General features: G+C 37.2%; 1 protein-coding gene across 1 annotated transcript in view; it reads left to right on the plus strand.

Annotated features, from left to right (window-relative positions):
• The window catches only part of LOC120856559 (choline transporter-like protein 5), a 151,026-nt gene that overhangs the window by 16,593 nt on the left and 109,625 nt on the right, over positions 1–24,808 (plus strand). The window contains exon 3 of the mRNA XM_040231928.1: positions 12,584–12,657. Within this exon, the coding sequence (XP_040087862.1) occupies positions 12,584–12,657 (74 nt within the window). The remainder of the gene's footprint in view (positions 1–12,583; positions 12,658–24,808) is intronic.

The following is a 24,808-nucleotide window of genomic DNA, read 5'->3' on the forward strand; positions in this document are numbered from 1 at the left end:
TAAAGTCCATGGGGTTGCAAAGAGTCAGACAAAACTGAGTGACTTCACTCATTTACTCTCTCACTCGCCCTATTCTTACTAGTAATGCTTTGTTGTAGAATGAACAGCTTGTAGAATAAAATGTACTAGCAGATATTTACAGAAAAGAATGAGCAATTCATGTAGTGCTTCAGGCTCTAGATAAATGGTTGGAATTTCCCCTTTTGCTGCATAATTTGAGAACAGAGGGACACAGCAGTGTTACCCATTTTAAAAATGTCTAGAGTATACTAATGTCTGATGTTCAAGTAACCCTTTCACTCATTCATTCACTGGACACATGTTGGATGTCTAGGCTTCTTTGCTTTGGACATGTAACGAAAACTACCATCTCTTATTCTATCATCTCACAAATTGTTAATTTTCTTCCTAAAGTCAGCAGACCTCCCATTTCAAAGTAAAAATTACCAACAACATACTTGTATAGTGATACCAGATATTACTTAAACCCAAGATGTCATGTTGTGTTTGTCTTCCTCTAAAAACTGAAACTATTGCCAAAACAAATTCTAAGTTAAAAAAAAGTGTTTATAATGGGAGAAACCTTGTTTTCTACAGGTATGATGTAAATCATTAATGGCCAAAATTCAATCTTTCAATCAAGATAATTAGGTAAATTTATATCATAATTAAGGGTTTTACTTGTGGAATGTATCTAATGACTATATCTATATAGTTTATAGTTTAATTTCTAGTAAATTAAGTTAATTTTGTTTCCTACTGTATTCATTTTAATGGTTAATAGTTGATGTTACTTCCCAGGTTATTTCTGTTTCTCAGATATGCAAAATCAATACTCAACTGATTTTCTCTTATAAAAATTGTTTTTGACTAGAGTAACACATGTGTTTGATACACAGTTTAAAAGTTACAAAAGGATATGCAATAAAAATTAGGTCTACCTCATCTCTTTCCAGACACACAATCCCCCTTACTAATGTACCTACTATTTCCAGTTCCTTGTATCAGTCAGTTCAGTCGCTCAGTCGTGTCTGACTCTTTGTGACCCCATGGACTGCAGCACGCCAGGCCTCCCTGTCCATCACCAACTCCTGGAGTTTACTCAAATTCATGTCCATTGAGTTGGTGATGCCATCCAGCCATCTCATCCTCTGTTGTCCCCTTCTCCTCCTGCCTTTAGTCTTTCCCAACATCAGGGTCTTTTCCAATGAGTCAATACTTCACATCAGGTGGTCAAAATATTAGAGTTTCAGCTTCAGCATCAGTCCTTCCAATGAATATTCAGGACTGATTTCCTTTAGGATTGACTGGTTGGATCTCCTTGCAGTCCAAGGGACTCTCAAGAGTCTTCTCCAATACCACAGTTAGATTCCTTTTAAATTATTTAAAATGTATTCTTTTGTCTAATGGACACTTAAATGATTATAAGTATAAAATGTTTTATGACTGAGGTAATTGCCTTGCTAAATTTATTTCCAAAATTAAATTTTCATTTCATGTTCCAAAAGCACTAGGGTAACTATAGGACAACCTGCTTAAAATTAGTATAGATAACTAATAAACATTCTAAGCAGAGGCAAAGTTCTAAGAAAACCACTGAATACATATTATTTTAAGGAAAATTAAAAAAGTATTTTTTATTATCCAGATTTGCTAAATAGATATAAAGAAAATGACAAAAGAGAGACATACCATCCAATCGGAGAGATTTGATGAGTGAAGGTTAAAAGGCCAACTCTGTTTTCATATATGCAGTGATTCAAACAAGAAGTGGAGGTCTATGTCTTATAAAGTTGGTGAGATGTTTGTTACTGGGAAACAAAGGTCTGATTTGTAAGAAGTTTATTGAGGCATTTATGGATGTGTATTTTCAATTCCATCCCCATTTAGAAATGTTTGAGCAATAAGAAAGATTAATCAGAAGACAGTCTGTCACTCTGTCACACACTTTTTAGTAACCATTTTTGCTTAAAGGCAATAAAAATGTGTTTTGAATTTTAGTCAATAATAATCAAGAAAAAAGTGAAAGAGCAGAAGGTCCATTTTTAAACTTATTTTGAGGGGATCAGAAAGAATTTCATATAATAAAATAAGGCAGCAATCTATTTATAATTGTCAAATGCAATCTATGTGTCTTAGATTTTTGTTTCTATTATAAATGCAATTTGTGCTCATTGTGACAGTTTTGAAAAAAACAGAAAAAGCAAAGGAAGAAAAAATCACATAAAATCATACCACCTCAAGATAGTGGCTACACCCGACTCCGGTACTCTTGTGTGGAGAATCCCATGGACGGACGAGCCTGGTAGGCTGCAGTCCATGGGGTCACGAAGAGTCAGACATGACTGAGCGACTTCACTTTCACTTTCATGCATTTGAGAAGGAAATAGCAACCCACTCTAGTGTTCTTGCCTTGAGAATCCCAGGGATGGGGGAGCCTGATGGGCTGCCGTCTATGGGGTCGCACAGAGTTGGACATGACTGAAGTGATTTAGCAGCAGTAGCCTTTTATTGTTTTAATATTATTAAGCATTTACATATATGTTTATATATCTATACATATATTACACATATGTTTTATAACCTATTTTTCTCAATATATTATGACCATGTTTTCATATAATTATTATTCTAAAAATTGTTTCTAAATTTTATTATAAATAGTGTTTTAAATCCTTACAAATTAATTCTTGCTTCTTTAATACATGTTTCCATGCTATAAATTACTAGAAAAGAAATTACTAGATCAAAGGGCATATAATTTTCTGATGTGCCCATCAACTGTAGGTACCTTTTTTCATTATTAAAATTTTGGGTGACAAATAGTAATCTTTTCATTTTAACATATAGGCCTTTGATTACTAAAAATATTAATTGTTTATCATATTATTTAAGGAAGTATGATTTAAAAATAAATTTTAATAGCAGAATTTTTGTAGCTATCTCAGTCATGAGAATTTTCAGAAGTTCACTGTTTAAACAAGTATTCTTGAGCACCTACTCTGTGTTTCTATGTAGAGGGATGCTAACCTATTCCAAGAAGATTAAAGAGCATTTTGAACTGATATATGTGCATTCTCAGTCACTAAGTCATGTCCGACTCTTTTGTGACCATGGAATGTAGCCTGCCAGGCTCCTCTGTCCATGGGATTTCCCAGGCAGGAATACTGGAGTTGGTAGCCATTTCCTTCTCCAAACTGTTTTGGAGTCTCTGTAAACTTTTGGACCAATTTCCAAGGCTGTTCTAAGCTGGTTCTCTTAAGACCTCTTTGATGATACCAGTTGTACTGTGGGCAATAACTATGATCTAGTGTTCACTTTACTAGCAATTTTCTGAGTAGTTTCCTCTCACTGACACATTTTTAACTATAATGCAGGTTTTACAAAGATGATGAATAATATAATAAGATCAATTTTGTCTGACCTTATTCCATTTTAAACAAAAGAGACATTTATATAGACATCACTTAAACTTCTGTATTTAAAAATGAAGTTTTATTTCCCCTTTACAGATAGAAAATATAAATTATAACCAGTTAAAGCTACTCTCTAAAGACATTGGAAACCCAAGTGCAAACAATATAGGAGAAATAGAGGATAGGGGAAGCTTTTAAGATTCAGTTATCCAAAAGAGCTAAATAATGCAGGTACAATACTGAAATATCATCTTAAATATTCTAATCAATTCAAAAGAAATGATCAGTGTCATTGTATGATTTGTTAGGGTGTTATGCTATTTGGTATATTTTATTTTCAGCAACAGTTTAACATGTACTAAAAAATGATAAAACTAACACTCCCATAAAACTAATACTCTCTTCTCAATGACTGGATGTCAAAATTATCTTTTAAAGTAAATATAACTGTAAAGTCATTCTTAAATTTTCTAAAGAAAATTAAAACACTTGTTTTTAGTTTGAGCACCTGAAAATATGAGTTCATGTGATTAAAAGCTCATTGTGCTTTCCTATTTTCTGATTATGTAACAGTTTAATTCTTCAAGATAATTTTTAACCTTTTATCATACTTGTAGAAATGGCTGGTGTAATTTGCTTATTTCTAAAACCTCAACTTTCACACACACACCCAAATGGTATATATGGTATTTTCTAAAGCTGTGGGAATAGAACAGTAGAGAACTTTTAGACAGTATGTCTGGGAAAAAAAGAGAAGCTGGAGGGAAAGGGGAAGGTTATAGTTAACTCCTTCAAATACAGCTCTTAATGCTCTTATCACTAATCACCAGATTCTCCATTAATAGTTGAGTGGAAGAATAGAAGAATTTTTTAACTTATACAGAAGTGTACCTCACATAGCTCCCAAATGTTTTGAGTCTGCTGACTAAGCATCATTTAGCTTGATTTAATTCAAGCCACATTCTGCAGTTTGCCAAGTATCTCAGTGGAGCTTAGAGAATGGCCCCCAAATTAACTGTCTTTTAATAAAGCCTCTGGGAAGTGAAGCAACCCTTCAATTTTCTGGAACAGACTGCTGCAGTAAGAAACTGAGAGGTAACGGATGACTTAATGGCATCATGCCGGTGCCAACCGAACCACAGAGAAGTGCTTCTAAACTGTGTATTATCAATGCAGCCATGTCATAGACAGAGGTACTCAGGTGACACCAAGAACTTTCAAATAAGAGGTGATCATCAGATGAATTCATGGGCAGTGGACAGTCCCTAAACTGACTCATTAGGCATGAATGGATGATCTGTCAGAGAAAAATGACTTTTAAGACCTCCATTCTCACTCTAATGCTTGATATTAACGACCTTTCAGGATGGTTGATATCATTGAAATTTCAGCTGTCACAAAGAAAACTGGTAAATGAATCAGTTTCTGAATGAAGATAGAAAGCTGTCCCTGAAAAAAAGAGGCAGAATGACAGTTGTAGGAAAGAAGAATTAGTGTGGAACTGAAATGGAAACTTAAGAAACAAAACTCTATTACCTCTGAATTTAATTTTTTATGATTTATTTTGATTCATGTCAATGTATGGCAAAACCAATACAGAATTGTAAAGTAAAATAAAAAATAAATTAAAAATATTTTTTTATGATTTATTTTATTGGAATTTGAAATGTCTAGACTTAAGCTTAACCCCAAAATTAAATCCTTAGATAATATATCCTTATCCCCTTCCAGAAAAGAAGATCTGAAATTTGAAATACAGCACTTTGAGTTTCACCAGAGCCTGCTTATGATTTATTAGCCTGTCAGTTATGGGTGTATCTTACTAATCATTCATAGGACATAGATTGCAATTTGTCTGTAGCACACAACACTCTGTGCTTAACTGCTGACGTAAAAGGACATTATGGCCTAGATCAGAGGTCAGCAAACCTTTTCTATAAAAATCTAGGTAGTAAATTTTAGGCTGTGCAGGCCAGATGGTTTCTGTTGTGACTACTCAGCCACTGTGGGACAAAAGTAGGCATAGACAATATATATGTAAATGCATGTAGCTATTTTCCAAAAGTCTGTGTTTATGGACACTGAGATTTGAATTTTGTATAATTCTTATATCACAAAATACTCCTTATTTTTAAAACTATTTTTTAAAAGTAAAAGCCATTCTTAGCTCACAAAAAGCTATACAAAAGCAGGCCGCAGGCCAGATTTGACCCATGGGCTGTAGTTTGCACCCCCATCTAGATTATAACCGGCTTCCCTTATGGCTCAGCAGTAAAGAATCCACCCCCTGCAGTGCAGGATACTCAGTGGATGTGGGTTTGATCCTTGGGCTGGGAAGATCCCCTGGGGTCTGTTTCTCTGAATTTGACTATTTTAGATATCTCAAACTAGTGGAATTCTACAGTTATTTTCCTCTGTGGTTGGCTTATTTCACTTAGCATAAGGTCCTGTCCTATAGGTTTATTCATGTTATCCAAAAGAGTTGAAATCAGAACCTCAAATGTGTATCTGCAAGTTCACTGCATATTGTCCAAAAGAACTGAAATCAGGATCTCAAATAGGTATCTGCATGTTCACTGCAACATAACTCACAATAGTCAAGATATAGAAATAATTAAATGTTCATTGACAGATGAATGAGATAAAAAAGTATGGCATATACATACAATGGAATGTTATTCAGCCCCAGAAAATGAAGGGGATCCTACTATATGAAGAATGGGATTTTAATAGATTGGGTAGAGATCCAGACTGGAGTGCTTTTGATAGTAAAAATGAGCATTGTTGATTGTTATTCCAGGATAATAGGTATAAATCATGGCTGTTTCATGCAAATTGGGACATATTGTATCCTAGTAGAATGAGTCTTAAAGCAACCATGAGCAGAGAACCCTGAATGTTGTCAAGGGAGAATTGATCAGGTATGCAGTGGATGAAGAAGTCCAAATTGGTTGAAGCACAGGAGATGAACAGGGGGAGAAAAACTAGAAAGGTAGTCTGGGGCTTGAACTAGGATTGAAATTGTATTTTTTTAAACATAAAGCTAAGACATTTGGAAATTATTAAACAAGTAGTGGAGAAGTGTTGAATTTTTAAAATAATAAAGTGACTTTGTTTGCTCTCAGTAATGTCAATGATGTGCAGAATGAATTGGATCAGGCAGAGACTACATGCAGGAGCCCAAAAAAGGGACCACAGCATCAGTTAGAAGAGAGAATGAGAGAACGTGGACTGAATCCAGGCAACAGGAATAGAAAGGAAGGCCTGGATGAAAGACACATCAGAGAGAAGGAGTCAAGAGAACTTACTAATTGAATATAAAATAAAAGATCATCTAAGAAAAAGAGAAACTCAAAGGAAATGCCCAAGAGTTTAAGTTGAGGTGACTATAGGCATTCTATACTTGTAGGTTAGAATTAGGAAGGAAAGGGAGGTCTACAAATGAGTATAGGACTAGGATCCTATTGTTACTGTAATTTGGAAAACATATATATAAGATAGCAATGGTACATCTGTAGTTTAACTTTTGAAAATACTTTTATGCCAGGAGTATTTTGAAAAACTCTGAGTGTGAGCAACTAGTTTTTTTTTTTTTTTTAATTGGACTTTGATTTAGAAGGAGGGTAAGGGAGAGGGTTGAGGTATCCATTCAGTTCAGTTCAGTCGCTCAGTCATGTCCGACTCTTTGCGACCCCATGAAACACAGCACGCCAGGCCTCCCTGTCCATCACCAACTGCTGGAGTTCACTCAGACTCATGTCCATTGAGTCAGTGATGCCATCCAGCCATCTCATCCTCTGTCGGCCCCTTCTCCTGCTGCCCCCAATCCCTCCGAGCATCAGAGTCTTTTCCAATGAGTCAACACTTCGCATCAGGTGGCCAAAGTACTAGAGTTTCAGCTTTAGCATCATTCCTTCCAAAGAAATCCCAGGGATTTCTTCAGATCTCCTTCAGAATGGACTGGTTGGATCTCCTTGCAGTCCAAGGGACTCTCAAGAGTCTTCTCCAACACCACAGTTCAAAAGCATCAATTCTTCAGTGCTCAGCCTTCTTCACAGTCCAACTCTCACATCCATACATGACCACAGGAAAAACCATAGCCTTGACTAGACGGACCTTAGTCGGCAAAGTAATGTCTCTGCTTTTGAATATACTATCTAGGTTGGTCATAACTTTTCTTCCAAGGAGTAAGCGTCTTTTAATTTCATGACTGCAGTCAACATCTGCAGTGATTTTGGAGCCCCCCAAAATAAAGTCTGACACTGTTTCTACTGTTTCCCCATCTATTTCCCATGAAGTGATGGGACCGGATGCCATGATCTTCGTTTTCTGAATGTTGAGCTTTAAGCCAACTTTTTCACTCTCCACTTTCACTTTCATCAAGAAGCTTTTTAGTTCCGCTTCACTTTCTGCCATAAGGGTGGTGTCATCTGCATATCTGAGGTGACTGATATTTCTCCCGTCAATCTTGATTGCAGCTTGTGTTTCTCCCAGTCCAGTGTTTCTCATGATGTATTCTGCATAGAAGTTAAATAAGCAGGGTGACAATATACAGCCTTGACGTACTCCTTTTCCTATTTGGAACCAGTCTGTTGTTCCATGTCCATTTCTAACTGTTGCTTCCTGACCTGCATACAGATTTCTCAAGAGGAAGGTCAGATGGTCTGGTATTCCCATCTCTTTCAGAATTTTCCACAGTTTATTGTGATCCACACAGTCAAAGGCTTTGGCATAGTCAATAAAGCAGAAATAGATGTTTTTCTGGAATTCTCTTGCTTTTTCCAGGATCCAGAGGATGTTGGCAATTTGATCTCTGGTTCCTCTGCCTTTTCTAAAACCAGCTTGAACATCAGGTGGTTCACGGTTCACGTATTGCTGAAGCCTGGCTTGGAGAATTTTGAGCATTACTTTACTAGCGTGTGAGATGAGTGCAATTGTGCTAGCATGTGAGATGAGTGCAATTGTGGGGTAGTTTGAGCATTCTTTGGCATTGCCTTTCTTTAGGATTGGAATGAAAACTGGCCTTTTCCAGTCCTGTGACCACTGCTGAGTTTTCCAAATTTGCTGGCATATTGAGTGCAGCACTTTCACAGCATCATCTTTCAGGATTTGAAATAGCTTAACTGGAATTCCATCACCTCCACTAGCTTTGTTCATAGTGATGCCTTTCTAAGGCCAACTTGATTTCACATTCCAGGATGTCTGGCTCTAGATGAGTGATCACACCATCATGATTATCTTGGTCGTGAAGATCTTTTTTGTACAGTTCTTCTGTGTATTCTTGCCACCTCTTCTTAATATCTTCTGTTTCTGTTAGGTCCATACAATTTCTGTCCTTTATCAAGCCCATCTTTGCATGAAATGTTCCCTTGGTATCTCTAATTTTCTTGAAGAGATTTTTAGTCTTTCCTATTCTGTTCTTTTCCTCCATTTCCTTGCATTGATCACTGAAGAAGGCTTTCTTATCTCTTCTTGCTATTCTTTAGAACTCTTCATTCAGATGCTCATATCTTTCTTTTTTTCCTTTGCTTTTCGCTTTTCTTCTTTTCAGAGCTATTTGTAAGGTCTCCCCAGACAGCCATTTTGCTTTTTTGCATTTCTTTTCCATGGGGATGGTCTTGATCCCTGTCTCCTGTACAATGTCACAAACCTCATTCCATAGTTCATCAGGCATTCTATATATCAGATCTAGGCCCTTAAATCTATTTCTCACTTCCACTATATAATCATAAGGGATTTGATATATTTCTCTATAAACTATTCTTTCTGTCTTCTTTCTAGGATCCAGTGGGATGCAATCCATTTTTAGATTAGTACACTGGTCCTTAGTTTATACTTACTGTAAAAGTAAAAATGAACCCAAATGAGGAAAATATACAGCTATGACAGACCTCTAGCTAGAATATGATTCAGAATGATTTTAAACCACAAGCTTGTATCACCTAGTTACTTCAATGCCTATCTTAAGAGTCTTCAAAATTATTCAAACTAAGTACTTTATTAAAAAAAAAAAAAAACAGCTCATTTTCCACAGAGCATTTGGGATTGTAAAGATGCCTTGGAATCAAAGAAAGAAACAATAATGACACTTTATAACTTCTAAAATTTGAATTAAGTTTCTGCTGCGTTGCTGACTCCCAAAATGGTACCCAAGCTATATTTTATATTTTTTATATTCAATTTTCCAATAATTTTCTAAGCAGTGACTTTTTTCCAGCAGGGAATATGAAAAGAAATAAGAAGTGGAAGAAATAGATGTTTCACACACACATACACACACACACACACCACACACACACACACACACAGACACCTCATTTTAAAAGAAAAAAAAAACAACAAAGGGAATGAAATCACTAGAGGAACAAATTCAGAAATAAGAATTTTTAATTTAGAAAAACTTTCCTACTTTTTGAAACTCTTGAATTCTTCAAACTCTTCCACTTTGTTCAATGTTCTTCCACGTTTAGATACTATGAAATTAACCAGTCTGGCCATGGTGTGTGGTATGGTCTGCCTGTTTCTCTAAAGCAGTGGTCCAGAAAAGGAAAGTAGATTTGAATACATTATCCTGCCTGGTCCCAGAGTAGAATCCCCAGACATCTCCGGGTGTGAATTACTGAAAAATGTTATCCCTCTCTGGTGAGAGACTAGACTGCTAGAGTGGATAGAGAGTGGTTGTGTGGGTGCACAGTAGCCCCTGGTGCTATGGCATGTTCTTGGTACAAGAAAGAAAGAAAATCGTAGTATAAATCCCCCTGGTTGTTGTTGCTATAAAACCCCCTATAGAACAAAACTCCCATTGATGCCATTCATCAGGACCAGTAGCCAAGCACTGTGGGTTTTATTTCTTAGAAATTTCCTTTTGGGCTCTGCTTCTTTCCTTGTGCCTTATTTTTTTAATTGGTAAGTTTCTTTTACTCATCTTTCCAGTATGTTTACCTCTTCCTGTGCTGACTACATAATATAAATAGAAAACATTATAATGCTATATAATAATAGTCATTATAAACATGTATTATAATGTATATTATCTATGATATACCCATGTAGATATCATATGTATAATATTATTACAGGACACTGACCAACCTGGCTGGTGCTTCTGACTATATCCCTCTCTCCTTGGTAGTTATGATTACACACAAAGGCTTTGACAACTTCAAGATTTCTAATAAAAGCTTATCAGTGTTCTAGTTTTCTCTTCCTTAGTTCTTTGCCTGCAGGCAGTCCTTCTTAGGTATCATACTATTTAGCAACTGCCCTGACAGGATGAGAACTGATCTTAAGTAGGATGTGTCAAAATGCAAATAAACCAGATTCTTTCCTCACCCTCTAGCAGGTTTTGCATTCAATGATTGTTAAACAAAGAAATCTAGATTATCTTTTTTTTCTCTTGTTATTATTTTCCTAGTTCTTCAGTCTCAGTGAAAATTTAAATTCCTGGGTTGAAATTGGATTTAAACAAGTAATGGTTTGTTTCTGAATTGACCATGATTAGCTTTCTCTATGATGGATCCATTTCCTGTGGTGAGGTGGTGTAATAAGGATGTGTGTGGAGTTTTCAATATGACTAATTGGAATCTTTCTAGAAAGTTGTAATCATATTAGAATAACCACTAAGTGAAAAGATTGGGCATAGGAAACTTAGATGTTTGTCTGCCTCTGCAACTACTTCTCTCTTGTGGACCTTATATAAGGCAGCTTACCTCACTACCCCGAAAAACCCAAAGGTAGGAAACTCACAAATTTATGTAAGTGAAAGCAGTAAAAGTATAACAGGGCTTTATCAATATACAAGGTATTACTGTGTCTGTTCCTGTACAATTATTATTCATTATTATTGCTATTACCACCACTAAAAATAGAATGTAACTTCAGCCTGTCTGTGCTAAATGATTGGAACATATCCATCTAACCTCTAGAACAAAAAGTTTTTGTTATGAAAATTCTCATGTGCATCTTTTAATCCTGTCAAATACATTGATCTGTCTCTTTCCTAATAGATTCTTCATTAAGTTTCAACAATGATTGTATTTTTTCTTACTTTTAAGACAAGTTTTGACCTTCTAGACTCCTTACAAGCTGAACAAAATTTAATATTGGAAATAGGAAATACTTTAGATGAAAACCTGAGTTTCCCTACTGGATACTGGTTTGACTTATGATCCCTTAGAAAATTACCATGTCTCTCTGAGCCAAATTTTCTCTAAATCTCATTTCACAATATCCAGCTTACAGAATAGCTGGAAAATTACAGTTTAGAGCATTTCATTTTGTAATGCATTATAGACATTGTTTTTTGAATAGTTGCAACTCTGTTCCTCATAGAAAGCTTATGTAGTCAATCCTTTATTTAATCAGAGTACCCTTCATATGTGCACGTAGAAAGATAATGGAGAGAGAGAGGAATGGAAATGGCTATTTTTTTTTTTAATTATTATGTCATGTACTGGGAAGCATGAAGGAGAAAATTATAAAATCAAATAGTTTAAATTACAATTTCAAATAAAAGAATTTTTTGATGTTAGTGTATTATAACTTCTAAAAAATTTTACAAATAAAGAATCAAGAGAATAAATACTAACAGCTTTGGAGGAACTTCTTTAATCACAGAACTATAACCGCTCTCTGCTGTTTAAGTCTTTGATTGTAGAAATACATCTGATCTACCTTTTAGAATTATTAAGTATAAAAAGGCATATCACTGTTGTTATTATCTTTTGTGTGTTCAGTCGCTCAGTTGTGTCTGACTCTTTGAAACCCCAGGGATTGTAGTCTGCCAGGCTCCTCTGCCCAAGGGACATTTCAGGCAAGAATACTGGAGTGGGATGCCATTTCCTTCTCCAGGAAATATTCCTGACCCGGGGATCAAACCCAGGTGACCTGCATTGCAGGCAGATTCTTTACCATCTGAGCCACCAGGGAAGCCCAATTATTTTCTTATGCCTTCCTATGTATATTTTTGCAGTAAACATGAGTCATTTTGTATCTCTTTTAATTCCCATCGCCCGCCCACCTTCTAACACCTAATACCATCACATTGGGGGTTAGGTTTCAACATAAGGACTTGGGGGAGACATGTTTAGTCCATAAGAGGGAGGAAAACGGATGCTACGTGAGCCTTCTCGGGACCCTTTTAATGCATTGTTTCTCTTCATCTTTAGGAGTTGTACAGATGTGCTGTGCTGCACGATCTTCATACTGTTCATTATGGCCTACATTCTTTTAGGACTTGCAGGTGAGTAAGAACAGGTACAGAAGATATTTAACTTTTATTATTTACATGACTAAGTCAGTGTCACATTAATCATTCCAAAATCCTTCTTCTTATTGATTATTGTCTTTTCTGGAGGGAGTATACCTCACCAGAACTCATTGGGTAGGCGATGCAATGAAAAATAAACACAAAGCAGTTTATTCAAAGGCAAGTCTATAAATTACTTAGATAGATAAAATTATACAAAAGAAAGAAAAACCCTTATAGTTGCTTTTTAATCATTTTTACTTTTGAAATTTTATTAAGCAGCTAATAAATTCACATTATTATTTACTAATTAGAGTTAGAGACTTGCTGAAAGTGAAAAGGAGAGTGAGAAAGCTGGTTTAAAACTCAACATTCAGAAAACTAAGATCACGGCATCCAGTCTCATCACTTCATGGCAAATAGATGGGAAAACAATGAAAACAGTGATAGACTTTATTTTCTTGGGCTCCAAAATCACTGCAGATGGTGATTTCAACCATGAAATTAAAAGACGCTTGCTCCTTGGAAGAAAAGCTATGACTGACCTAGACTGCACATTAAAAAGCAGAGACATTACTTTGCTGACAAAGGTCCATCTAGTCAAGGCTATGGTTTTTCCAGTAGTCATGTATGGATATGAGAGTTAGACTATAAAGAAAACTGAACACCGAAGAATTGATGCTTTTGAATTGTGGTGTTGGAGATGACTCTTGAGAGTCCCTTGGACGGCAGGGAGATCAAACCTGAATATTCACTGGAAGGACTGATGCTGAAGCTGAAGCTCCAATACTTTGGCCACCTGATATGAATAACTGACTCATTGGAAAAGACCCTGATGCTGGGAAAGATTGAAGGCAGGAGGAGAAGGGATGACAGAAGATGAGATGGTTGAATGGCATTACCAACTTGATGGACATGAGTTTGAGCAAGCTCTGGGTGTTGGTGATGGACAGGGAGGCCTGGTGTGCTGCAATCCATGGGGACTCAAAGAATCAGACATGACTGAGTAACTGAACTGAACAAGGTTCATGTTATTATTTACCAATTAAAATTAGAACCTAGATAAGTCTAAGTAACATATTACCTTTTCTTTTTATAAGCAAATTAAAAAGAAGGACCAATTAATAAGAACCTAGATAAGTCTAAGTAACGTATTACCTTTTCTTTTTATAAGCAAATTAAAAAGAAGGAACAATTATTAAGTATTTTACCAAGTAGTTTATTGACATATAAGAAGTCCTATTGTCTTTGCCTACCAGAGAAAGATAGCCTGTTGTTCATTGTTAAATTAAAGGTTTTCCTATGGAAATGAAAATAAAGAGGACAAATAAAGTCTTTGTTTAGGTTTTTTTAAAAAACAAAAAAACAAAAAACAAAACTACCAAAAGGGATCAATAAGTATGGCAGAGTAAGAGGACATGAAGCTCACCTCCCCCAACAAACACATCAAGATATATGTACATGTGGGACAATTTTCACTGGAAACTGGCAGAAAGACTCCAAGGCTGTTAAGATACACACATAATTGGGTGAAAGTGAAGTCGCTCAGTCGTGTCTGACTCTTTGAGACCCCATGGACTGTAGCCTACCAAGATTCTCCACGGGATTTTCCAGGCAAGAGTACTGGAGTGGGTTGCCATTTCCTTCTCCAGGGGATCTTCCCAACCCAGGGATCGAACCCGGGTCTCCTGCATTGTAGGCAGATGCTTTACTCTCTGAGCCAGAAGGGAAAAAAAGGCAATAAAGTCAGGTCGTGTGCTCCCAGAGCAGACCTCAGAGGACAAGAAAGATCACACAGGTGGATACTCATCCTGTGAAATAAGCAATGAGAACCACAGATTGAGCTCCCCTGTCCTGGGTTTTTATACAGAGGAGACAAGCCCTTTTGGCTGGTTGAGGACTGCTGGGGAGTAACAGGATGGCTGTGGGAAGCCTGGACTACAACTGTGAGGAGCACTCATATGCTAGCTCGCTCCTGAGGCAGGGTGGAGAGAGGTATCCTCTAGTGGCTACTGGGTTTCCCATAACCTCCTTGGCATGCACAAAAGCTGAGCAAAGGGTTTGGTCCTTCTCATTCCACATCACAATGTATCATTGGATCTGGGGCAGCAATGAGTGGGTAGAAGACTCAGCTGTGGTGTGCAGAGATGACCTAGTCCCTGGGCATACCCTGGGTGGGAGGGTGGCAGCCACTACTGACCTTACTCAGGCAATACATCTCAAGTAGCTCTCAGGTCTCGGACAGCAGCGGCTCCACCACAGCTTATCCTCAATCATGTGCCAAGTGTCCGTGTAGCCCAGTGATGTGGTTTAATGAAAGGGCGGGAATGGTGGAGGCTGAGGACAGTGATGTGCTCTGAGGGACCAAGGGGGACTTGTAGGTGCCTTCCCAGGCAGTGTGTCAGAGATAGCTGGGACCTCCGTCTGCAGACAGTGTGAGCAGACGGCCCTCACGAGCCCCACTTAGCTCAGCACTTCCCCACTCTAGGCAAAGGTCCCAATGCAGATAGAGGGGAAAACACGCTGAAAGGGAACAGAACCGGCTTGGGCCCAACCCTCAGGGTGTCAGCTCCAGCAGCTTGGGCTCAGGCCCCACCCCTGACTGGTCATTGATAGTCACTGAGCAGAGAGAAAGTCCTGCCTCACGCTGGGCTCCAGCTCTAACTCCATCTCTAGTTTCACGGCTGCAGTCATGTCCATAGTGATTCTGGAGCCCAAGAAAATAAAATCTATCACTGCTTCCACTTTTTCCCCTCTTGTTTGCTATGAAGCGATGGCACTGGATCTTAGTTTTTGGAATGTTGAGTTTCAAGCCAGCTTCTTCACTGCTCTTTCACCTTCATCAAGGGGATCTTTAGTTTTTCTTCACTTTCTGCCACTAGAGTGATGTCATCTGCATATGTGAGGTTATAGATATTTCTCCTGGCAATCTTTATTCCAGCTTGTGATTCATCCAGCCCAGCATTTGCATGATGTACTCTGTATATAAGTTAAATAAGCAGGGTGACAATATACAGCCTTGTGGTACTCCTTTCCCAATTTTGAACCAGCCCATTGTTACATGTCTAGTTCTAACTGTTGCTTCGTGATCCACATACAGGCTTCTTAGGAGACAGGTAAGGTGGTCTGGTATTCCTATCTCTTTAAGAATATTCCACAGTTTGTTATGATCCACACAGTCTAAGTCTTTAGTGTAGTCAATGAAGAAGAAATGCATGTTTTTCTGGAATTCCCTTGCTTTTTCTATGACCCAATGAGTGTTAACAATTTGATCTCTGGTTGTTCTGCCTTTTCTAAACCCATCTGAAAGTTGTCTGGAGCATCTGGAAATTCTTGTTCACGTACTGTTGAAACCTAGCTTGAAGGATTTTGAACATAACTCTACTAGCATGTGAAATGAGCATAACTGTAAGATAGTTTGAGCATTCTTTGGCATTGCCCTTCTTTGAGATTGGGATGAAAACTGACCTTTTCCAGGCTTGTGGCCACTGCTGAGTTTTCCAAATTAGCTGACATATTGAGTGCAACACTTTAACAGCATTATCTTATAGGATTTGAAATAGTTTAGCTGGAATTCCATCACCTCCACTAGCTTTGTTTGTAGCAATGCTTCCCAAGCCCACATGACTTCACACTCCAGGGTGTCTGGCTCTAGGTAAGTGACGACACCATCATGGTTATCTGGATCACTGAGACCTTTTTTGTATACCTTTTTTGTGTATTATGGACACCTCTTCTTAACTTCTGCTGCCTCTGTTAGGTCCTTACCATTTCTGTCCTTTATCATGCCCATCCCTGCATTAAATGCATACTTAATATCTCCAATTTTCTTGAAAGATCTCTACCTTTCCCATTCTATTGTTTTCTCCAAATTCTTTGCATTGTTCACTTAAGAATGCCTTCATATCTCTCCTTGCTCTTCTCTGGAACTCTGCATGTAGTTGGGTATATCTTTCCCTTTCTCCCTTGCTTTTCACTTCTCTTCTTTCCACAGCTATTTGTAAAGCCCCCTCAGACAACCACTTTGCCTTCTTGCATTTCTTTTTCTTTGAGATGATTTTGGTCTCCGCCTCCTGTACAATGTTACAAACCTCTGTTCATAGTTCTTCAGGCACTCTGTCTACCAGAACTAATCCTTTGAATCTATTTGTCACTACCACTATATAATCATAAGGAATTTGATTTAAATCATACCTGAATTCCCTAGTGTATTTTCCTACTTTCTTCAATTTAAGCCTGAATTTTGCAATGATGAGCTGATGATCTAATCCACAGTTAGCTCCAGGTCTTGTTTTTACTGACTGTATAGACCTTCTCCATCTTCGGCTACAAAGAACATAATTAATCTGATTTTGGTATTGACCATTTGGTGATGTACATGTTTAGAGTCATCTCTTGTGTTGTTGGAAGAGGGTGTTTGCTATGACCAATGTGTTCTCTTGACAAAACTATGTTAGCCTTTGTTCTACTTCATTTTGTACTCTTAAGTGCAAACTTGCCTGTTACTCCAGGTATCTCTTGACTTTATACATTTGCATTCCAGTCCCAGACCTATGGTGAAAAGGATGGCTTTTTTTTTTTTGGTATTAGTTCTAGAAAGTCTTGTAGATTTATAGAACTGGTCAATCAACTTCAGGTTCTTCAGCATCAGTGGTTGGGACATAGACTTGGATTACTGTGATGTTAAATGGTTTGCCTTAGAATGAACTGAGATTATTCTGTCGTTTTTGAGACTGCACCCAAGTACTGCATTTTGGACTCTTTTATAGAGGGTCCCAAACATGATGAACCTAAAATAGACCCACACCAAGACATAGCATAATTCAAATGGCAGAAGTCAAAAGTAAGAGAGAATATTAAAGGCAGCAAGAGAAAACAAAGAGTCATATGCAAGGGAATTCTTGTAGGCTATCAGCTGATTTCTCCACAGAAACTTTTCAGGCCAGAAGGAAGTGGCATGATATATACAGAGTGCTGAAGGGAAAATCCTGCAATGTAAAATACTCTGGAAAAGAAGTAAGAATCTTAAAGAGAAAATATCCCCAGGAAAGGTAAATATATAATAAAGACTGATGGTCAACTACTTACATAAGCCAATAGGAAGTTTAAAAGACAGTTTAAAGCAACTATTACAAACAGTTAAGAGATAAATTTGGCCTTGGAGTACAAAATGAAGCAGGGCAAAGGCTAATAGATTTTTGCCAGGGGAACACACTGGTCATAGCAAACACCTTCTTCCAACAACACAAGGGAAGACTCTACGCATGAACATCATCAGATGGTCAACACTGAAATCAGATTGATTATATTCTTTGCAGCCGAATATGGAGAATCTCTACACAGTCAGCAAAAACAAGACTGGGACCTGACTGTGGATCAGATCATGAACTCCTTATTGCCAAATTCAGACATAAATTGAAGAAAGTAGGGAAAACTACTAGACCATTCAGGTATGACCCACATCAAATCCCTTACAATTATACAGTGGAAGTGACAACTAGATTCAAGGGATCAGATCTGATAGATAAAATGCCTGAAGAACTATGGACAGAGGTTCGTGACATTGTACAGGGGGCAGTGATCAAGACCATCTCCAAGAAAAAGAAATGCAGAAAGGCAAAATGGTTGTCTGAGGAGGCCTTACAAATAACTGAGAAAAAAAAGAAGTGAAAGGCAAAGGAGAAAAGGAAAGATATACCCATTTGAATGCAGAATTCGAAAGAATAGGAAGGAGAGATAAGAAAGGCTTCCTCAGTGATCAGTGCAAAGAAATAAAGGAAAACAACAGAATGGGAAAGACTAGAAATCTCTTCAAGAAAATTAGAGATACCAAAGGGACATTTCATGCAAAGATGGGCACAATAAAGGACAGAAATGGTATGAACCTAACAGAAGCAGAAGACATTAAAAAGAAGTAGCAAGAATACACAGAACTTTACAAAAAAGATCTTCATGACCCAGAAAATCATGATGGTATGATCACTCACCTAGAGCCAGACATCCTGGAATGTGAAGTCAAGTGGGCCTTAGGAAGCATCACTATGAACAAAGCTAGTGGAATTCCAGTTGAGCTATTTCAAACCCTAAAAGATGATTCTGTGAAAGTGCTGCACTTAATATGCCAGCAAATTTGGAAAACTCAGCAGTGGCCACAAGACTCGAAAAGGTCAGTTTTCATTTCAATCCTAAAGTAAAGCAATGCCAAAGAATGCACAAACTATCACACAATTGCACTCATCTCACACACTAGCAAAGAAATGCTCAAAATTCTCCAAGCCAGGCTTCAACAGTATATGAACCATAAACTTTCAGTTGTTCAGACTGGATTTAGAAAAGGCAGAGGAACCAGAGATCAAATTGCCAAGATCTACTGGATCATCAAAAAAGCAAGAGAGTTCCAGAAAAACATCTATTTCTGCTTTATTGACTATGCCAAATCCTTTGACTGTGTGGATCACCACAAACTGTGGAAAATTCTTATTGAAATGGGGATACCAGAACACCTGACCTGCCTCCTGAGAAATCTGTATGCAGGTCAAGAAGCAACAGTTAGAACTGGACATGGGACAACAGACTGGTTCCAAATAGGAAAAGGAGTACATCAAGGCTGTATATTGTCACCATGCTTATTTAACTTATATGCAGAGTACATCATGAGAAACAATGGGCTGGATGAAGCATAAGCTGGAATCAAGATTCCTGGAAGGGAAATATCAATAACCTCAGATATGCAGATGACACCACCCTTATGGCAGAAAGTGAAGAAGAACTAAAGAGCCTCTTGATGAATCTGAAAGAGGAGAGTGAAAAAATTGGCTTAAAGCTCAACATTCAGAAAACGAAGATCATGGCATCTGGTCCCATCACTGCATGGCAAATAGATGGGGAAAAATGGAAACAGTGGCAGACTTTATTTTTTGGGCTCCAAAATCACTGCAGATGGTGATTGCAACCATGAAATTAAAAGACGCTTACTCTTTGGAAGAAAAGTTATGATCAACCTAGACAGCATATTAAGAAGCAGAGACATTACTTTGCCAACAAAGGTCCATCTAGTCAAAGCTATGGTTTTTCCAGTGGTCATGTATGGATGTCAGAGTTGGACTATAAAGAAAGCTGAGAACCGAAAAATTAATGTTTTTGAACTGTAGTGTTAGAGAAGGCTCTTGAGAGTCCCTTGGACTGCAAGGAGATCCAACCAGTCCATCCTAAATGAAATCAGTCCTGAATATTCATTGGAAGGACTGATGCTGAAGCTGAAATTTCAATACTTTGCCCACCTGATGCGAAGAGCTGACTCATTTGAAAAGACCCTGATGCTGGGAAAGATTGAAGGCAGGAGGAGAATGGGACTACAAAGAATGAGATGGCTGGATGGCATCACCGACTCAATGGACATGAATTTGCGTAAACTCTGGGAGTTGGTGATGGACATGGAGGTCTGGCGTGCTACAGTACATGGGGCCTCAAAGAGTCAGACACGACTGAGTGACTGAACTGAACTGAAGAGATAAACGTGAGATGTAAAATATGACATCATAAGCACAAAATGTGGGTGGAGGAGTGAAAAAAAAAGTTGATATTTTAGAATGTACTTGATCTTAAATGACTACTAATTTAAAACAAGTTGATATTATTATAGATCAACATATATGAACCACATAGTAAGCACAAATCAAAAATCTATAATAGTTCCACAAAAGTTGAAAGGAATGGAACACTCACATACTAATAAAGAAAATCATCAAACCCCAAGAGAAGAAACAAAATGAAGAAATATGAACAGAGAATAACTATAAAAACAACTGGAGAACAAGTAATAAAATGGCTATAAGTACACACCTATCAATAATTACTTTAAATGTCAATTAACTAAATGCTCCAGTCAGAAGACACAGGGTGGCTGATTGAATTTTTATAAAGATCCTTCTATGTGCTGCCTGTAGGAGATTCATTTTAGAGCTAAGGGCACACAGAGACAGAAAAGCCGGCAAGGGAAAAAGATATTTCATACAAATAGAAATGGCAAGAAAGTGTGGGTAATAATTTTCATACTGGAAAAAATGACTTCAAACAAAGACTATATCAAACAACAAAGAAGGGCATTATATAATGATAAAAGTCTCGATACAGGAAGATTTTTGTTAACATATGTGTACCCAACCTAGGGGTGTCTAAATATATAAAGTAAATACAATCCTGTAAAAAAGGAAAAATTGATAATAACAAAATGATAGTAGGAAACTTTAACATCCCACTAATACCCACTAATGGATCATCCAAACAAAAAATAAATCAGGAAACAATGCCTTAAATGACACAGTAGAGCAGCTAGACTTAATTGGTATCTAGAGGACATTCCATCCAAAACAGCAGAACATTCTTTGCAAGTGCACACAGAATTTTCCCCAGGATGGATCACATCCTAAGCCACAAGACAAGCCCCAACAAATTTAGGAAGATATAAATTATACCAAGCATTTATTTCAACCATAACAGTATAAAATTAGAAATTAATTACATAAAGAAAAATGAGAAAAGAACAGATATGTGGAGACTAAGTAACATGCTACCAAAAAGCCAATGGGCAATGAAAAAAATCAGAGAGGAAATCAGAAATCTTAAGACAGATGAAAATGGAAATACAACCTTCAAAAACCTATAGGGTGCAGTTACAATGTTCATTGCAGCACTGTTTATAATAGCCAGGACATGGAAGCAACCTAGATGTCCATCAGCAGATGAATGGATAAGAAAGCTGTGGTACATATACACAATGGAGTATTACTCAGCCATTAAAAAGAATACATTGGAATCAGTTCTAATGAGGTGGATGAAACTGGAGCCGATTATACAGAGTGAAGTAAGCCAGAAAGAAAAACACCAATACAGTATACTAACACATATATATGGAATTTAGAAAGATGGTAATGATAACCCTGTACGCGAGACAGCAAAAGAGACACGGATGTAAAGAACAGACTTTTGGACTCTGTGCGAGACGGAGAAGGTGGGATGATTTGGGAGAATGGCATTGAAACATGTATACTATCATGTAAGAAACGAATTGCGTCTATGTTCGATACAGGATACAGGATGCTTGGGGCTGGTGTACTGGGATGACCCAGAGAGATGATATGGGGAGGGAGATAGGAGAGGGGTTCAGGGTTGGGAACTCATGTACACCTGTGGTGGATTCATGTCAATGTATGGCAAAACCAATACAGTATTGTAAAGTAAAAAAATAAAATTTAAATTAAAAAAAATCTATAGGGTGCAGTTAAAGCAATTCTACGAAGAAAAATCTCAAACAGCCTAACCTACTACCTAAAGGAATTAGTAAAAGAAGAATAAACAGAACCCAAAGTCAGCAGAAGGAAGGAAATATTAAAGAACAGAGAGGAAATGAATAAAATAGAAATTTGTAAATCAGCTATACTTTGAATAAAAAAAAAACTACCAAAGGAACTGGTGTGAATATTTTCTGTAAAAAGAGTTCACCATTGCCTATGAATAGCATCACTTTATTGCCAGAGACTTACATCCTATCCCTTCGATGTTGACTTAGGGAACTTTACTGTATTATTATTATTAGGGTGGGGACTATAAAGTCAGATGATAACTTCTAGTAAAAATAATTAAGCCTAGACTTAATGTGTATAGATTGTATCAGCAGTAAAAAGGCAATGGAGAACAATGGAAAATATTCTTCTCTGTTCTTCAGTTTTGTCTTCCAATAAAGAGAAATACTTTGAGAACAGTAATTGAAAGTAATTTCCAAAAGATCATCTGAGTAATACTGTGCAAAAGCTACACATAATGAGAATGTAAAACAAAAAAAATACGGCAGGAAGATAGAGAAAGAGAACAACCAAGGACTATAAACCACAAAACCAAATAAAGCACTGTAAGTTCTTCAGAAGATTCCTTTGGTATTCTTTTATGCATCTTAATTTCTAAACATTTATGTAGTAGTAGTATAATACATTGGAGAAGGATATGGCAATCCACTCCAGTATTCTTGCTGGAGAATCCCATGGACAGAGCAGCCTGATGGGCTATAGTCCATAGGGTCTGCAAAGAGTCGAACATGACTAAAGTGACTTTGTATACATGCATGCAAGCACAATACATAAGTGAATAAATTGAATATTAAAATGAGGTGAATTTTCTTATTATACAATGAATAGTATTTTAGCATCTCCAAGTTTGGGACACATGTTTGTCACTGTCATTTTTTTGTTTGTTTTTACTTTTTGTCATGCAGTTGAAATATGTTACATGAGAGAAAGGATTTGGAGTCAAGCAGATCGAGGGCATCCTCATATGGTTTGGTGGACATAAGCTACTTTGTTAATCTCAATTTTCTCATCTGTAAAATAGGGAAACACTACCTACTTTGGAGGGCTGTTATGAGGAGTAAATGAAATAATATCCAGCTATACCAATAATGCTACATAATAGTACAAGGCAGTATTTCCTTTGCTACCATTGTATAATCTAGTTGTTCTGAATTTTAATAAATTGCTTTTAAATGTAATTTACTATATTGTTGCTATAGCAACCCATAATTTTTGTTATTAAAGTTTGAAAGCATGCAGGAACTTCATAAGGATCTCTTACTGTGTCTGAAATCTTTCCATTAGGAGACCTTTGGTCATAATTAAGTTTCTCCTCTCCATCTCAGAGCCAGTCTCTTGTAATCCATGGAGAAATGCCTTCTGTCCTTATATAGAGCTGGGAATGCCACTGCCACTCTCTCCCTTGTCAGCACAGTAGAATGTGTACTGTCATTTCCTCTGAAACAAGATGAGAAATTTGCCTTTTTGTTTAAGATCTCCAGATTCAGTGTGTAAATGCCTTAACTCACATAGGGAAATTGGGATACAAATGTTCCTCAGTGAAAAATTGTGTTCAATATTGGATTTAATGTTTCCTCTAAATTAATCCTTATGCTACTAATTAAAATGTTGCTGTTCAGTTGCAAAGTTGTGTCCAACTCTTTGAGACCTCAGGTATTGCAGCACACCAGGCTTCCTTGTCCTTGTTCACTATCTCCCAGAGTTTTCTCAAACTCATGGCCATTGAGTCAGTGATGCCCTCCAACCATCTCATTCTCTGTCACCCCCTTCTCTTCCAGCCCTCAGTCTTTCCCAGTATCATGGTCTTTTCCAATGAGTTGGCTCTTAAAAGCCATTCTAGTCTATTTCTAAGACAAATTTAACTCTTCTAATACTGGACTGAAAGAAGAATGAAGGAAAACACTTGGCAGATGTTAATAGAAATGTTAAGCTTTTTTTTTTAACATGAAAGAATGTACACCTTCACTTGAAGAAAGTTAAAGCTGTCAGTTTTACTGGTGTGTTGTAAGCAGTTTTGCATCTTGTGTTAGATCAGGACCCTCATAGGCTTATCTTTCATCCTTGTGTTTTTTTATAAGGAATGTTACCATGAAAGAGACATGTTTCTTACAAACTCTACCAAGGGAAAACAAAGCAACAAAACTGTTCTTTGCCCTGTATGTAGAATATGGCCAGCTAGGGTAACACTTGGATGCAACAAAGGCATTTGACATTCGACTGATGAAAGGCAGAACCAGTGTTTAAGTGGGTGAAGTGGAGTCTGGGTAGATGGTAATCAATTCTCTTTGAAAGATCAAACTAACATTTATGATAATAGCCCTCTTTTGTCCTCCTTCACTGATGGGTGCTGTTCAGTTATTGCACTAACTGGAAAAAGGAGTAGGAATATTTATTATGCAAATGGTTCTTGCTATCCTTGTGCTAACATTATGTATACAATAATAGCACGATTTCAACATTGGATAATTTTTTATTTCTTTTCAAATGGATTTCCAATTGAAAGAGTTAGTTTTTTCATTGTTGTATTTACATGGGAAGCAATTATAGTTAGGATTCAAAGCTTGTTTTTGGTTTTCTTTTTTAATCTTCCTCAGGAATAATTAATTATTCCTATTAGTTGAGAAGACAGGAAAGTAAATTAATGTGAACAAGCCTAGGCTCTGTCACTATGCTGTAAGAAACCGAGGTAACATGGAGATGACATATATAGGTGTCCTAGTTACTAGGCTGGGTGAGCTCCTACAGTTAGATAGTGTTTACTGTCAGCCTGTAGCGTTTTCAGA

The sequence above is a fragment of the Oryx dammah genome, unplaced genomic scaffold, assembly GCF_014754425.2.
Source record: "Oryx dammah isolate SB20612 unplaced genomic scaffold, SCBI_Odam_1.1 HiC_scaffold_28, whole genome shotgun sequence".
In the NCBI taxonomy this organism is placed as follows: domain Eukaryota; kingdom Metazoa; phylum Chordata; class Mammalia; order Artiodactyla; family Bovidae; genus Oryx; species Oryx dammah.